This window comes from Chanodichthys erythropterus, chromosome 13 (genome assembly GCF_024489055.1).
Source record: "Chanodichthys erythropterus isolate Z2021 chromosome 13, ASM2448905v1, whole genome shotgun sequence".
NCBI classification, from domain to species: Eukaryota; Metazoa; Chordata; class Actinopteri; order Cypriniformes; family Xenocyprididae; genus Chanodichthys; species Chanodichthys erythropterus.
Genome location: NC_090233.1, coordinates 13609106 through 13626787, shown reverse-complemented (window position 1 = coordinate 13626787; position 17682 = coordinate 13609106). Strand labels below are relative to the sequence as shown.

The 17682-nt window shown below is 33.8% G+C and overlaps 1 protein-coding gene and 1 long non-coding RNA gene across 5 annotated transcripts; one reads left to right on the top strand and one right to left on the bottom strand.

Moving 5' to 3' along the window:
* Positions 1 to 110: 110 nt before the first annotated feature.
* On the top strand, positions 111 to 15809 carry LOC137034093 (GTPase IMAP family member 8-like). Of its 3 annotated transcripts, XM_067406701.1 has the most exons (4): positions 111 to 222; positions 2596 to 2700; positions 12164 to 12745; positions 13905 to 15809. In XM_067406701.1, the coding sequence occupies exons 1-4, from the start codon at positions 210 to 212 to the stop codon at positions 14900 to 14902; spliced, it is 1698 nt and encodes a 565-aa protein (XP_067262802.1). In that variant the 5' UTR covers positions 111 to 209; the 3' UTR covers positions 14903 to 15809. The 3 variants fall into 3 exon arrangements, with proteins under 3 accessions (XP_067262802.1, XP_067262804.1, XP_067262803.1); XM_067406703.1 differs by lacking the exons at positions 111 to 222; positions 2596 to 2700 and adding an exon at positions 6366 to 6463; XM_067406702.1 differs by lacking the exons at positions 111 to 222; positions 2596 to 2700 and adding an exon at positions 6370 to 6468.
* Positions 3853 to 7422, bottom strand: LOC137034094 (uncharacterized). Of its 2 annotated transcripts, XR_010896906.1 has the most exons (4): positions 7288 to 7422; positions 7083 to 7159; positions 6340 to 6409; positions 3853 to 4651 (listed from the first exon to the last, which is right to left on the bottom strand). It is a non-coding gene; the product is annotated as an uncharacterized lncRNA (long non-coding RNA). The 2 variants fall into 2 exon arrangements; XR_010896905.1 differs by having other exon boundaries at positions 7083 to 7422.
* Positions 15810 to 17682: the final 1873 nt, after the last annotated feature.

Below are 17682 nucleotides of genomic sequence, written 5' to 3'. Positions count from 1 at the left end.
CAGGGAAGGCCTTGTGTATTTCAGCAGGACAATGCAAAACCACATACTGCAGCTATTACAACAGCATGGCTGTTTGTGGTCAAAGACTACCATGAACTCTTCAGAAGCTGGAAACCTATATCAGGCTAGAATGGGACCAACACCAAAACTCCAGAAACTCATAACCTCGATGCCCAGATGTCTTCAAACTGTTTTGAAAAGAAGAGGAGATGTTACACCAAGGTAAACATGCCCCCGTCCCAACTATTTTGAGACCTGTAGCAGGCATTAAATTTGAAATGAGCTCATTTTGTGCATAAAATTGTAAAATTTCTCCGTTTAAACATTTGTTATGTTATCTGTGTTCTATTGTGAATATAATATTGGCTCATGTGATTTGAAAGTCTTTTAGTTTTCATTTTATTCAAATTTAAAAAACGTCCCAACATTTCCGGAATTCGGGTTGTATGTTTAAATTCAATATATTTTAAATGTACTAAATTGCAAGTAAGTACAAACATATTTAAATACATAAAAAAATACAATAAAGTATATTAGTTTACAATAAATGCTTGTCAGTACACTACCATATTTTATAGACAACAGAAGAAATTTGCACTTAAGTATCTTCTTTTAACATACAAGTTCTTTTTAAAAGTAATATTTTTTATTTTATTATTTATAACTTGTTTAAATTCGTTTCTAGATCGGTTTAATTCCAGGTCATATTCATCTATGCAGTTGTTTCTCTGTCTATAAAGAGCTGCTGTCTGTGAATGAAGGTTCAGTGCTGCTGACAGCATCATTCTGCTCGCTCAGACGGTGGTCCAGATGCACATGATGTGAAAAGAAGAGGAGAACACTTCATTAGATTGCTGAGAGAAACAGCTAAATTAACCACAAATTAGTGTTGAAACTGTGCCAGAAGTGCCCCATTGAAGAGCGCAGCAAGAACCCTGTTTCTCCGGTCATTTTATCTAGGATTAAACACGCATTTACATTTGCATTTATATGTGTGGCTCATCAGCTCACAGATGGGATGATTTGACTGATTCTTCTGCCCTCTAGTGTCTCACTCAAACTAACACATGCGACACTCACTGAAACACAGAAGCTCAGAAGTCAGAATCAGTCAATTTAAAGCTGCAGTCCGTAAGTGTTTTGGGTTAAAAATGATCCAAAATCAATTATTGAGCAATAACATAACCAGTCAGTGTTCAAAGCTATCTCCTTACCTTAGCCCGATTCACAACGGTAAGCTTGTAATAATGTTTTATAATTTGAGTGTGGAAATTCCAGCATCTTTGCATCATTACGTCACGTCTGTTTACATAAAGAATGAGTCCAAGCTAGTAGGCTATATCATGTGAGGATGCTGCTGGTATAGTTTTCTCACAGCAGCTTGAATAATTAAACATCATTTTGATAGCGGATGGCAAAGTGATTAGACTGTACAGAAACTGAAATCTACAGGTTACACTAATACACACTAAATACATGTAGTCACGCAATGCTGATGTTGTTAATGTTTTGAGAACAAAGTAATAATAATAATAATAATAATAATAATTTGCGCGTTTGATGTGATATGAGCCAAGCGATCGTTAGATTGAATCACCATTGGTAGCGTGATTTATTGCAATGCTTTGTTTTTTTTGGTTAATCAGAACAAAAGTGGCAGTCATGTTTCTTACTTGTCCAGATGATATTTTCCGATGAAAATTCTTATTTTACTCATACTTCCAAGACATAGAATCTGTGATTCTGAAATACAGTATCCACACTGGCACTGAGGAGTAATGCCGATGCACAACCCACATAAAGATGAAAATTCTGCAAATAACTGCAATTACAGGTTTCAAACAGAGATGGCGACAAAGAGGAAAAACTTACAGACTGCAGCTTTAAAAAACACTAAGTTTTGCTGTTAACTGCATGCATTTTGCATACTTAATTGAAAATAAATTCCAGCACAGCACTACAACCATGATGAAATGAGCCTTCACAATAGATAATGCTTTACAGTAAACTCTATGACAATTTATCTGTTCAATAAAACACATTACTCATCTGTAGAATAATAAATATTTAAATGAACAATAACAGCCATTATAAAAGTATAAGAAGTAAACACAAAGAAGCACAAACCTTCTGGTAGATGGCTTAGAAGTGTTTGACTAATCGTTATAAGTTTACTTTTGTACCAGAAGCCATTCGTATCTGTAATTTTAATTTTATTTACAAGTAGATGAATTTTATTATGAAGCATGTTCTATTGTTGCAATTTGTAAGTATGCAGAAATGTGTTTTTTGTTTTGGTGTTTTATGCTTATTGAATGAATGAGGCATTTATCTGGGAATGATATTTGTGATGTGATGCCCATGCCCTATTGTAACAGCCCCTTGTGGGATTAATAAAGTGGTTAACTAACTTAATATTTGATTAAGAATACAAAGCTCTCATCTCAATGTGAATACTATCCATCCTATAGTATGTGACATTCGCAATATTCAAATATTATTTAGAGCAGATATGGTTGATGCAGGGAAATACTTTCACATTCTGCTTTGTCATGTGATATCAAGGAAAGCCCTAATGTTATCATGTGGTTTCAGGGTACTCCAAATATGTCTATAAAAATACCAACAGAGATCTTTTATTTGCTATTTGGACCTCTAGAGGTGGACAGAAAATGCGCAGAGTGAGAGATCAACAAGCAGGTTTGAGTTTTTAATTTGATCAATTTTATCACTTTGACCAACTATTTTCTGTTAAAATTTAATTGATTTTATGTATTTTATATTTTAATAATTCATATGGAAGTGTATGGGTATATTCAATTTGAAAGCACAATGCAAAATGGCAATGCATTTCTGTATTTAAATTTACATTTTCCATACCAACGTTTAGAGCAAAATGGACATTGAATAATACAATTTACATTTATAGTATGTAACGTATAATTATTTTAACGTAGTTTTAACATAATAATTTAAACATTTTAAAATTGCAAAATTGAAATGGTTAGATATGTTTGTTTAACATGTTAAAATAAAAACTAGCAAAATGATCATTTAAATGTTAATTTTCTTTATTCTCTTTGCATTTAGACTCACAGTTAAGACACTTGCGATTGCATTTTCATTAAATGCCCCAAAATTCAATGTGGAAAAGCTGTTAAATGTCTAATCTAACTCCACTGTTACTCTCGTACTTCAAATGACTGCATGTAAATTTTCTTGTATTTTTGTATCATTTTACATGACAAATTACACCAGGCGCTCGTGTTGTTCTGTGTAGCACGCAGTTTGTTTTCTGACTTTCTTCTTTCTGATGAACATAACTGGAGAAATATTAATAAATATAATGAGCTTTATAATGGCAGTGAGCGGGATCAACGAGTATGAGCTGAAGAAAGTGCCTCAATCCACATCCATCCATCATAAACGTACTCCACACGGCTCAGGTTGATAAAGGCCTTCTGAAATTAAACGCAATTGTGTAAAAATATATCCATATTTAACAAGTTATGATATAAAATATCTAGCAACCACTGACACCACCTGCTGGTGAGTCGACTAACAGCAGATAGAGATAATGTATCTCTCTACAGCTTTTCCTGCAGTTCCCAGATGCGGAATGTTGAATTTTCAGAAGAATTTCAAAAATGTTGTCATTAATTTGCTTCCATAGGTGCAAGAACAGAGAAACGTCAATGTTCCTAAAGATAATGCGCATTCTTAAGTGATAAATTCAGTATGTTATTAGAACATTTATTTAAACCAGTGTGTTATTAGATATTGTAACAAGGTTCACCTTTAAATAAACATCAACACAACTCACACTGTTAAAAATTGTCCTGTTAAAAAACAGTAAGTAACTGGCAGCACGGTTGCCAGCAAGTTACTGTTAAATTAACAGTGTCTTGCTGTTGTTGAAATTTACAGTTTGTTACTGTTTTTGTAAATACAGCATAAAGCTGTTATTTTCTACATTAACAGTAAATTACTGTCAAAAGTATTAACAGTTAATTAATGTTTATTTGCACTTTTTAACTGTAAGCTACAAATGTTATTATATTGAGAAATGGACTGCTAAGAAAAAAAGGTGTAACTATTTTTCTAGATATTTCTTTGATTTTATTAATTACCCCTTAGACGTCTTGTTTTAAAACCATAATACAATGTACAAATATATCCTTTGAAACATTACAAATTTAACACAATGCAGAGTAACTTCAAAATGTGCTTTATTAAAACTTTGAAAAACTTGAAAAATAAAGCCACTTTAAATCACAAAATATTCTCAAAATTACTTACCCCCATGCCGTTCCACACCCGTAAGACCTTCATTCATCTTCAGAACACAAATTAAGATATTTTAGTTGAAATCCAATGACTTAAAGAGGTCTACGGTTATCATTGAAATCCGATGGCTCCGTGAGGCCTTCATAGGGAGCAATGACATTTCCTCTCTCAAGATCCATTAATGTACTAATGAAGGTCTTACGGGTGTGAAACGACATGAGTGTAAGTAATAAATGACAAAATTTTCATTTTTGGGTGAACTAACGCTTTAAGTCCATTAGCTTCTTAAGTAGACTGGCAACCCGAGTGTGATAAGTCTTGTCCACCCTTGGTGCCTTTTTCAGGATTTATTCCAATGAAGTGTCTGAAAAACAAATGCATACATTCAGAATTAGTGTGGGTAAAAGTTTACATAACGAGAATGTGAATAGAAATTAAGGTAACACTTTACAATACGGGTAATATGCATTAATTCATGCTTAACTAATGCACAAATAATCAAGTTAATGTATGACTTATGAAGAACTAAACCATTAATTAATGATTACTGCATCAGCAACTAATAAAGTTTCTATATGTTTAATAGATTAAGTAATCATTATATTGTTATTAGTTAAATGTGTCATAATATATTAATTCCCTAATAGCATATTATATTAACTAATAATGTAAATGAACGTGTTAATTACCACAATCGGTCAAAGCCATGCATTTCAACTTCCAGTTGTCTGCTTTAAATAATCTTTAGCTAATGATTTACAAAGGTATCTTGTTATGACTTTACTTGTTGAGGCACATGACTATTAACTAATTCAAAATTAATTCAAAACCCATAACCACAATGACATATTACTTAAACGGTAAGTTCACCCAAAAATGAAAATTCTGTCATTAATTACTCACCCTCATGTCGTTTCACACCCGTAAGACCTTTGTTGATCTTCGGAGCACAAATTAAGATATTTTAGTTGAAATCCGATGGCTCCGTGAGGCCTTCATAGGGAGCAATGACATTTCCTCTCTCAAGATCCATTAATGTACTAAAAACATATTTAAATCAGTTCATGTGAGTACAGTGGTTCAATATTAATATTATAAAGCGATGAGAAATTTTTGGTGCGGCAAAAAAACAAAATAACGACTTATTTAGTGATAGTCAATTTCAAAACACTGCTTCATGAAGCATCAGATCATTGTGAATCTGTGTGTCAAGATCCATTAATGTACTAAAAACATATTTAAATCAGTTCATGTGAGTACAGTGGTTCAATATTAATATTATAAAGTGACAATCAAAATTTTTGTGCGCCGAAAAAACAAAATAACGACTTATATAGTGATGACCAATTTCAAAACACTGCTTCAGGAAGCATCGGAGCATAAATGAATCAGTGTGCGGAATCATGGTTTGGATCGTGTGTCAAACCGCCAAACTGCTGAAATCACGTGACTTTGGTTCTCTGAACTGCAGATTCGACACTTTGATTCATTTATGATTTTGAAATCAGCCATCACTGAATAAGTCGTTATTTTGTTTTTTTGGCGCACCAAAAATATTCTCGTCACTTTATAATATTAAAATTGAACCACTGTACTCACATGAACTGATTTAGATGTGTTTTTAGTACATTAATGGATCTCGAGAGAGGAAATGTCATTGCTCCCTATGAAGGCCTCATGGAGCCATCGGATTTCAACTAAAATATCTTAATTTGTGTTCCGAAGATGAACGAAGGTCTTACAGGTGTCAAATGGCATGAGGGTAAGTAATAACTGAAAGAATTTTCATTTTTGGGTGAACTAACCCTTTAACAATTAGTCATGTGCCTCAAGTAAAGTCATAACATAACAAATATTAATAAAAGTCTTGAGGGCTTGGAATGACATGAGTGTGGGTAAAAGATGGCAGCATATTTATTTTGTGTGAACTGTCCCTTTCAGTGTTGTACAAAAGCATTTACCATGTTTGCTGAATTAAAAATTAATAAAAAATGAAGAAAAAAAAACACCCTTAGAGGCTTATGTAATAAAATAGACTAGTTCTATACATACCAAGGAGTATCAGTCGAGGAGTTGCAGGTTGTTCAAGTGTCCTTTCTACATCAGCTGCAGTGGAAGAGGCCTAAGACACAGTTACAATGATGAGGACAGACTCAATACACTAACAATAATGCCTGTAATGTATGCATTTAATTTTTAAATTAGGAAAGAGCATGTCTATTTCAGTTGTTAGGACAATAATACCATGATAGAACATAAACAACAACAGCGAGTCAAATTGGACAGTCTTTGGGCACGAAAATCTCAACAACAACAAAGTCTCCACTGAAATAAAATGTCATTTAGCCTACTGTACTGGGCAAAGTAACATTACAATACAAACCATCAACATAATAACTTACTGAGTAGTAACGCGCAACTTATTCTATCAAGCTAACCTTGGTCGAAGTAATCCAAAAAGACACCCAACGCTAAAGAAGCAAAACAGCAACAAAAGAAAAACTCCCCTCATAATACAGTTATGTACAAATTAGAACAAGCTTACCCAAATTTGCAAGCACAACGTTATCGAAATCAACGTTTTGTCTAATATAAACTAAATGTAGGCTATATTATCCAATAAATGAAAAGATCTTAAGCTAAAATTAGCAAACGAGATGACGACAATTTCAGCGCGTTAGAAATAACTTACATCGATATTACTTTGTTGCTATGATGTTAAAGGCTTACTTTGCAGAAGAGTTTATAGTATATCATATTTGAAAAACTTGTATAGGTATACATAGTGAACTCACCTCGTACTCGGGAAATGTATGAATCCGAAATCCAGCTCCACTCTGTGACGCAGTTTGCACGGTTGGCAGGTTTGGCACTGAAATGGACGTATAAAACAGTTACAAGCTCAGCATCCACAATTATTACAGTTATTTGCACAGTTATTTGCAATTGCAAACGTGTAGCCTATCTTGTGTAAAAGGAGCAAGGCAAAGGTGCACTCACCGGTTAAATCACAGTGTAAAGACGGATAAAAATCCAGATGTGTTCGCTGCAGTTTTCAGTTCCAAAAATACTGTTAAGTACTGTTTTCTTTCCTTTGTGGAATAAATACGGTAAAATGCTGTTAAAATTTGTGTATGTCATTTCACCAACCGTAAAAAAACAGTAATGCGCTGCTTTTTAATATAACAGGATTATACTGTTAAAATTTTGCCGTAAATTAACAGCAATTTTTAACAGTGCAGGTTCGTTTTAAATAAAGTTAAAATAGATTAGACAGATTAAAATAAAATAGATAGATTAAATATATTTATTGATGGCTTTACAAAGTTATTATACAGGACACCCTATATATGAGGTGACCAGAGTTGAGCATCAAACCACACAAGAATAAACAAAAATCACACAAAAATAATAGAAATAAATTCATTAAAAAAAAAACCTTGTGATTCACACAATTCTTCAAAAGTAAATTACATGCAAAAATAGCAACACTAAACATATAGTGTCCTTGTAAAGTATATATAAACAATAGGGGGAAACAAACAAATTACAAAGAAAAGAAAACAAAATGGAAACTAGTCCGCCCAAAGGGCCATAACCACATCTTTCAGCCCAATTACCGATTTAAATACCTGGGCGGACTAGACAATATACCCAAACCAATGCATTCAAACCAAAAAAATAATAATAAACTGAAACTCAAATACAACAAGAGCAAAAAATGGGCTCTGTAGAGCTGCAAAAACACACATTAAAATACCTTTATTATTTATATCATGACAAACACAACCTATTAAAATGTTTTAGTGCTTCAAACTATGGAAGGCCGTTTCAGCATAAAAACGTTCCAGCGTTACTCGTCGTAATTATATTTTTACTAGTAACAATTACAATTATAGAGCTCTATAATTCAATTTTTACTAGTAACAATTATGATTGTAGAGCTCTCTAATTGAATTACAGAGCTCTGCAATTGTATACTAGTAACAACTGAATTGTAGAGCTCTATAATTCAGTTTTTACTAGTAACAATTCCAATTAGAGAGCTCTACAATTCATTTATTACTAGTAAGAATTCAATTGCAGAGCTCTATAATTGTAATTGTTATACTAGTAAAAATTCAATTAGAGAGCTCTATAATCCTAATTGTTACTAGTAACAATTGAATTACAGAGCTCTATAATTAAAAATGAATGGAAGCCAATGGAGACATATGACTAGTAAAAATTGAATTAGAGAGCTCTATAATCATAATTGTTACTAGTAAAAATTAAATTATAGAGCTCTGAAATTGTAATTGTTACTAGTAAAAATTGAATTATAGAGCTCTGAAATTGTAATTGTTACTAGTAAAAATTTAATTGTAGAGCTCTATAAATGTAATTGTTACTAGTAAAAATTTAATTATAGAGCTCTGAAATTGTAATTGTTACTAGTAAAAATGTAATTGTAGAGCTCTGAAATTGTAATTGTTACTGGTAAAAATTTAATTGTAGAGCTCTATAATTGTTATTGTTACTAGTAAAAATTGAATTATAGAGCTCTGAAATTGTAATTGTTACTAGTAAAAATTTAATTGTAGAGCTCTATAATTGTAATTGTTACTAGTAAAAATTGAATTATAGAGCTCTGAAATTGTAATTGTTACTAGTAAAAATTGAATTATAAAGCTCTGAAATTGTAATTGTTACTAGTAAAAATTTAATTGTAGAGCTCTATAATTGTTATTTTTACTAGTAAAAATTGAATTATAGAGCTCTGAAATTGTAATTGTTGCTAGTAAAAATTTAATTGTAGAGCTCTATAATTGTAATTGTTACTAGTAAAAATTGAATTATAGAGCTCTGAAATTGTAATTGTTACTAGTAAAAATTGAATTATAGAGCTCTGAAATTGTAATTGTTACTAGTAAAAATTTAATTGTAGAGCTCTATAATTGTTATTGTTACTAGTAAAAATTAATTTATAGAGCTCTGAAATTGTAATTGTTACTAGTAAAAATTGAATTATAGAGCTCTGAAATTGTAATTGTTACTAGTAAAAATGTAATTGTAGAGCTCTGAAATTGTAATTGTTACTAGTAAAAATTTAATTGTAGAGCTCTATAATTGTTATTGTTACTAGTAAAAATTGAATTATAGAGCTCTGAAATTGTAATTGTTACTAGTAAAAATTGAATTATAGAGCTCTGAAATTGTAATTGTTACTAGTAAAAATTTAATTGTAGAGCTCTATAATTGTTATTGTTACTAGTAAAAATTGAATTATAGAGCTCTGAAATTGTAATTGTTACTAGTAAAAATGTAATTGTAGAGCTCTGAAATTGTAATTGTTACTAGTAAAAATTGAATTATAGAGCTCTGAAATTGTAATCGTTACTAGTAAAAAATTAATTGTAGAGCTCTATAATTGTAATTGTTACTAGTAAAAATTGAATTATAGAGCTCTGAAATTGTAATTGTTACTAGTAAAAATGTAATTGTAGAGCTCTATAATTGTTATTGTTACTAGTAAAAATTGAATTATAGAACTCTGTAATTGTAATTGTTACTAGTACAAATTAAATTATAGAGCTCTTTAATTTAATTGTTACTAGTAAAAATATAATTACGACAAGTAACGCTGGAACGTTTTTATGCTAAAATGGCCTTTCATATCAAACAACTTCCTACTTATGTCAAAGAACCAATGGGCTCCATAGAGCTGAAATACATGCATTAACACCTTATTCTTCCTAAAAACAAACACCACATATTAAAACACATTAAAGAATTCAAATAAACTCATACCTATCTCCGAGATCCAAGAAAATCCACATGCGAACCTCTTGCAAACAAACAGTATTTTATATAATAAATAACAATATTTATGGTTAGAACTGGTTAGAGAGCCTTGCAGAGAACGTACCTGGCACTTTATCGTGAGCACGGTGACGTGGCGTGATGCGATGCGACAAAAGACAACAGAACCCATTATAATCAGTGATGCTTTCTACACTGGATGCGGTGCGACACGAGCAACAAATCACAAACTGACACGAAGGACAAATGCTTCTAAATTTATGCTGCTTGACACTGTAAACATATTTGTAATTGTTAGGATTTTATTATTATTATTCCGTCGTAAACCAGATGCAAACCAAACCATAAGATCTAGAGACTTGAAACCTTGCCAGGTGGTAGGTCTCAATTTGGGGAGAGCCTGACAAGGTATGACCCCGATTGGCCAATAGAGGGTGCTACAGTGATCAACAACGCGAAACTGCTCATAAGTCCTAGTCCGTTTGTCGTAGACTCAAGTGTCTTATATCATTGGAATCAAGACGAACAATCTTAAATGGATTTGACCAAACTTGTCATCATCATGTACATGTTCATTCTGTGGTCATACAACAAATTTGGTGGTGCTATGATACAAAAAACCCAGCTATAACTACAAAACTGTTAGTCCAATTGACTTGAAAATTGGCATGCACTGTCTTTGTCCAGTTGCCTTGATGATTTATGATGACATTCATGTATAAACCTTGAGCACCTCTTAGACCAGGTTAACGGAGGCTGATGGGGGTGAAGCTCAGTGGGCCTGTTTGACTGGGGTCTGTGTGAATTTGGAAAGAAAACGGCCACTGGGTGGCGCAGTCGTGTTTTAGACCCTATATATCACACAATGTTATCAAACATACACACAATATTAATTTCATATGTTGAATCTCCTCATTCTGAACAACTTTGCCTGAAGAACCACTGCTGTCAATCAAATAGGCCATTTGTGCAATCTGTTCAAAACTTGACATGCATCATCTAGAAACCTTCATGTCAAAAAGTTATCAAAATAATTTCGATTGGTGATTCAGGTTCGCAACAGAACTCCAAAACATTTGATGATTTTACTAAAATGGTTATATCTCTTGATTGCAAAGAGATATTTTCATCAAACATGGTACATGTGTATACAAGCTCAGTCTGAGGTCACAGCAAAAAAAAAATTAGCGTTTGGCCACTTGGTGGCAATGTAATAGAAAAAAAACATGAAAACCACTACATCTACACAACAGTTACATCTACGGGCCAATTACCGAGCTCGGAGCCTCTCCCCGGACAAATGCCAAATACTTTTACCAATTAATTTATTTTTATTTTTATTTTTATTTATTTGTAAGTGTGAACTCGTGAATTGATTTGAAAATTGGCATGCGCTGTTCTTGCCAAGTTGCCATGATAGTAAAGCGATTGTCCACTTGGTGGTGCTATAAAAACATAAAAATGGCAAATAACGCAATCCGTTAGTCCGATTGACTTGGAAATTGGCATTCAATGTCTTGGTTGAAGGTGCCATGAATGTCTCCTTCAAGTCTCTCAAAAACATGGCTGCTATTGGCCTGTTAGACCAGGTTAACGGAGGCCAATCAAAATGAAACTTGGTGTTTGACTCTTGACTCTAGCAGTCTGTGTGAAGTGTGAAAGAAATCATCCACCGGGTGGCGCTACGTATCACACATAAACAATATTCATAGCATATGTTGAATCTCCTCATTCTCTATAACTTTGCTATAAGGTCCTAGTTATTTCACTCAAAACCACTGCAGGACAATTCTCTAGATTTTTTAGGTCTATAATTATCAAAAACTGTTGAACTTTGCCATTTGGATAGCCATAACAGGATCATTAAGAAAATGGCCATCTTTAAATGCACACAAAAGCCTATGGGCCCTATCATACACCTAGAGCAATGCGGCGCCAGGCGCGACACAAGTGTTTTTTGCTAGTTTCAGCCCGGTGCATTTATTGTTTCCACGTCCTGTGCCACATTGTTTAAATAGCAAATGCATTTTTTTATCACTACTGTTTTTATCACATTTTTATTGTTTTGTTTCAGGTCACACATCAAAAATGGAACAAAGTTTAAACTTTGTATTACTGGGGAAAAAAGGAGCTGGGAAAAGTTCATCAGGAAATACATTACTGGGACGAGATGCTTTCAAATCAAAGAAAAGCTTAAAATTAGTCACACGAGATGTTGCTGTTGAATCTGAAACCCTCGATAGACTGCAAATCAATGTTTATGACACACCAGGATTCTGTGACCCAGAGATGAGTGAAGATGAGATTCAGCAGATGATCAATGAAAAGGTTTTCCAGAAATGTGAATCTGGTCCCTGTGTGTTTCTGCTGGTCATCAAAGCTGAAAGCTTCAATCAAGAAGAGAAAGAAACTGTGGAGAAGATTGAGAAGCTGTTGGGAGAAAACCACTTTGAGAAGACCTGGATTCTCTTCACCAAAGGAGACGAACTGGAGGGAGAAAACATGACGATAGAAGAATTTCTTAATGAGTTTGAACCCTTAAAGAAACTTGTTGAGAAATACGACCAGAGATACCATGTGTTCAATAACAAGATAAAAAGTGACCAATGTAGAATCGTGCTTATAAAAATGATCCAGAGATCACTGGGGTTAAAGGGTAAGTCTTATTACAACTGAATGTGTTTGTAGTGTTTGTGGATCATATTGTTAGTAAGTCTCTCAGTTTTGTCCTGATTGTCTGCAGGAGAACACACTTCCCAAATATATGTAATGAGTAAGTTTCAAGACTGTGATGCAAATAATGCCATCAAGGACATTTTAATAGCTATTCCTCTACATTCCTCAACTTGAGATATGGGTATTTCACATTCAGGCAGCATTTGTGTACCAGTGAACCCAAAAATGATCATTCTGTAATCATGTATTCATCCTCAAGTCATTCCAAATCTGCTTGACTTTTGTTCATCTTGAGCGCACAAATTAAGATTTTTTTCTAAATAATTTCTCATCTTCGTTGTCATCATTTTATCCATCCATAGAAATCTTATGCAAGTAAGATTTTCATGCTCAAAAAGTACATGGTAAATGTAATCCATATGAATGGAGCGATTTAAACCTACTGAAGAGACACAATCGCTTTATATGATAGAGAGATTTCATTTAGACTTTTATTCAAATCAAATCAAACTTTATTTCTATAGCACCTTCCAATAACCAAAGCTGACCAAAGTGCTGTACAACATAAAAAATAAAATATAAAAAAATATAATAATTACTATTATTATACAAATAATAATACAAATAGGTCAGCAAAGCACATTCACATATAAACACTGATCAGTGCACATACATAGTGGGCATCAAATGTGGTAAATGGCAGCTCAAGTGCAAAACCCAATGTGGTTTGATTGATATGTCACGGTATTTAATTATACATGAGTTGATCTGTCATTTCATTAGATAGTGAATATTGACATATGTTGCATTGCATTATATAAATGAGGTTTTTATGGTCAGTGTTGTGTGATGTCCAATTAATTTGGAATTCATGAAAGCACAATTAAAATAGTTGATTTATTCTGCTAGAGAATGGTCAAACTACGAGAATGAGGATAAACATTATTCTATGAATAAAAGTTAGAGGAGATGTACCTATCCATTCTTATTCTCCTCTGATGAATGCAAAGTCCTTGCAAATAGAAAACAATGGCAGTTTTCATGGGTATGAATATGGATAATTTAAGACCTCTGCTTTAAGTCACACAAAATTGATTTGGACAACATTCAGACTGACCTCTGTTTTCTCTTTTATTCAGCGTCAGATGGAGGGAGGCTGCAGAGAAGGATTCCTGCCATCAGAGCAAAGACTCATGATGATCAACAGACTGCTGTCAGTCCCTCATTCAGAAGACTTGTTCTTATAGGTAAAACTGGTGTTGGGAAAAGTGCAACTGGAAACACAATACTGGGACAGAAAGTGTTTGAATCTGAGTCAGGCATGGGTTCAGTATCACGGGAATGTTTAGAGAAACGCACCACTGTTTCAGGCAGGACATTGACTGTAGTTGATACTCCTGGATTCTTTGACACAAACATGAAACCTGAGCAGTTAATGAAAGAGATTGCTAGATGTGTTTATTTATCCAGTCCTGGACCTCATGCTTTTCTCATAGTGTTTCCTGTGAATCACAGATTCACTGATCAGGAGGTGGAGACTGTTGACCTTATTGAAATATTTTTTGGAGAGGAGGTGTCAAAATACTCCATCATTCTCTTCACCCATGGAGATCAGCTAGAAGGAGAGTCCATAGAGAAGAACATTGAGCAGAACAGTAGAGTAAGACATGTAGTTCAAAAATGTGGAGGCCGATTTCACATCTTCAACAATAAAGATCAGAATAACAGAAAGCAGGTGAATGATCTGCTGAAGATGATTGACACTATGGTAGAGCAGAATGGTGGATACTACAGTAATCAGATGTTAGAAGATGCTCAGAAATTTAGACAAGAGCAAGAAAAGAGGAAAGAGAAAGAGGAAGAGGAGGGAAAACAGAGAGAAGGGGACCAGGGAAAAGCAATACAGTTAACTGGAAATAACAGTGAATTTGAGAGTTTTTTAAAGAACTATGGACATAGGTTCATTTTTTCAGCTTTTGCATTTGGTAAATTAGATAAAGTAGCTTTGGGAGCAGCTATTTGTGGACTTACTGCTTTAATTTTTAATCCTGTTGGTCCAGTTTTCGTTGCAGGTGTTTGTGCAGGTGTAGCTGTTGGTGCAGCTGGTGGATATGTTTGGGACAGATTCCTTAAGTGATTGGTTTACGGGGTTCAAAATCGTGTTCTGACAGAGACTGTCCACACATGTCAAATTTGTCAAGTCAAATTTATTTATATAGCGCTTTTACAATTGGTAATTGTTTCAAAGCAGCTTTACATATTAGAAGCACAGAAAAAAAAAAGGGAAGTGGTTAAAACTGTACAAACAAGCGTGGTAATATGTAACATATACAAGATGGTGCTACATTAAGCCAATGTCGGCTGACTTCCAGGGGTGGAAAAAACCCCCGAGGAGAAAAACCCAGCGTGCTAGCACTGGGAAAAAAGTCCTAGGAGGGAAAAAACCCCTTGGAAGATATATATATATGTAAATGTATATGGAGATCAAAATCTGAATTGTACATTTTTATTATAGAGTTTAAAAATCGATTATATATAAATATATGCATCACCCATAACCCTCCACTCCTGATCCATGCTACAATTTAAATGGTCATTGCATATATTTGTATACATTTCACTATAGTTATATAGTGCAAAAAAAATCAGGATCACATTTCCACAAGAAAATCAAATCAGATCCTATAACTAAAAAAAAAAAAAAAATTTCTGAAACATTAAAACATTTTTATGTTGATATTGTTACTTGCACTTTCTGTGGCCTCTGGATAATGCATTCTTTTGAGCTTTTTTGGCTCAATTTTTGTGTGTGAATCATGTTTTCTGATCTTGGAGTCATTTTTGATCTACACACCACGGGAAGTTTTGTGTATGAGTATTCATTTGGACTGTGATCTGGTGCTTTATGTTTTCTCTCCATGCATGACCCACAGTGGAATCTATTACACCAAACTAAATAAATGCCATACAATAGCTTATAAAATATAATATTGTGTTTTTATTTTTGACCATTTATGTCCCTGTCATATATTCTAAAAAAATGCTGGGTTAAAAACACCCCAAGTTGGGTTGAAAATGGACAAACCCAGCGGTTGGGTTAAATGTTTGCCCAACCTGCTGGGTAGTTTTATTTAAACCAACTATTATTTAAAAATTGCTATTGTTACCTTCATTTAAGATTAGAAAATTAGCTAAAAGCTGACATATACTAACTGAAGCATACTGCATGTATTAAATAATTGGAACATAAATTTAATAGTTTCATAGTTTATTAATATAAATTTATTAATAAGCAATTTAATACATATTTATTGTTTCAGTGGAATCTATTACACCAAACATAAATAAATGTTCATTTCCAACATACTTTGGGTTAATTTTAATTAAGCAATACAGTCATTTTTAAACAATAGTTGAGTTAAATAAAACTACCCAGCAGGTGGGGCAAACATTTCACCCTACCGATGGGTTAAAACAACCCAAGTGCTGGGTTTGTCCATTTTCAACCCAATGTGGGTTGTTTTCAACCCAGCATTTTTTAGAGTGTACTAAAGCCTAACCCCCGCTTTAAATCAGTAAAGTTTCTCAAATCATGCTTGATCATCTTCATACATTTACTCATTTTCCTTACTGAATTCACTCTCTTTTTATTGACTGTAAAGTCTGACAATAACACAAGCTGATAGTAGTTCAGGCTGTGAAGCAGCATTTCATTGGGTTGGCCCTACTGAATATGCCATTTTACTGAACAAGAGTCTGTAATTTGAGTTGTCAGTCTTTGGTCAGGTAAATTACAGTGTCCATCTTGTTTTATTAGGATCAGAAGAGCACATCAGTCATTGCAACCATCAGACCTGACAGTGACAGGTACTAAAGTGAAGGGTGATAGGGTGTAGCGATATACGCTTAAAGATGTGACAGAATTCACATACAGTGCTAGTGTTGTAAATTGACCCATTTGTTTCCTTTTTTTTTCACATTTATTTTACTTTGTACTACATTTCCCATAATTCTTTGTAATTTACAACACCATATATGGTGCACTACATTACCCACAATTCCCTGATCAAGGACTATAACTAGATCTCATTTCCTTTCTTTGTTCTTTTTGCATTGGTGAGGTGTGGGTGTTTGAACTGGACACCCGACCATCTCCTTTGAGTCCTTTCCTTAGGATGTGTTAAGTTTGTTTTTGACAATTGCGTGGTTTGAATTTGTTTATTTGAATTATTTTTGATTGGGTTTAATAATTATCTTGAATTGAATATATATTGTTAATGTTTATTTATCAATTGTTTGTATGAGTCTAATTTACTTTTGTTGGTTTGTAGTGACTAAAGACCATCTTGTTCACCCCATTCTTTTAATCATGTCCCTTCTTTTAACATCTGTGATGTCAATTTGCTCCCTGTATCTCCATGTGCTTTGGGTCATTCAAAGAATTCAAGACTTAAGCATCCTGAACTCAATAAATTAAAGATCGTAAAAACTAGAACTTTTTCCAGTGTTTTAATCAGACACACACACCACCAAGTTTCTACATCTCTGACAAACTTTGGATATTTAACATCTGATATCCAACAGCTAGGTTTCCTCTTTAAGAATGTTAGTGACCGGTGTCGTGCTGAAAACTGACTGCTGTCCGCGGAAGCACATCATGTTTGGACAAGGAGAAGTACTGATGATAGTAAACAAAGAGTAATAATGAAACACTCAAACTGTATTAGTATTAATGCCCTCAGCTACCAAGCACACGACATCTCAGACGCGGCGTCACTGTTGCGTCGAGTGCGGACTGGAGACCAGCCATATTCTGATTGGGCGTCATCGGTCACATGTGACCGGCCCCAGCGGGCGGAGTTTCTGCGCCCCTGCTGTTTGCCCCTAAAGCTGCGGGGTTTGGCGTTCATCTGCACA

Coding starts and splice junctions, on each gene's coding strand:
- LOC137034093 (XM_067406701.1), top strand. Junction 2,701..12,163: donor AGTGAGAGATCAACAAGCAG/GTTTGAGTTTTT, acceptor GTTTTGTTTCAG/GTCACACATCAAAAATGGAA. Junction 12,746..13,904: donor GAGATCACTGGGGTTAAAGG/GTAAGTCTTATT, acceptor TCTTTTATTCAG/CGTCAGATGGAGGGAGGCTG.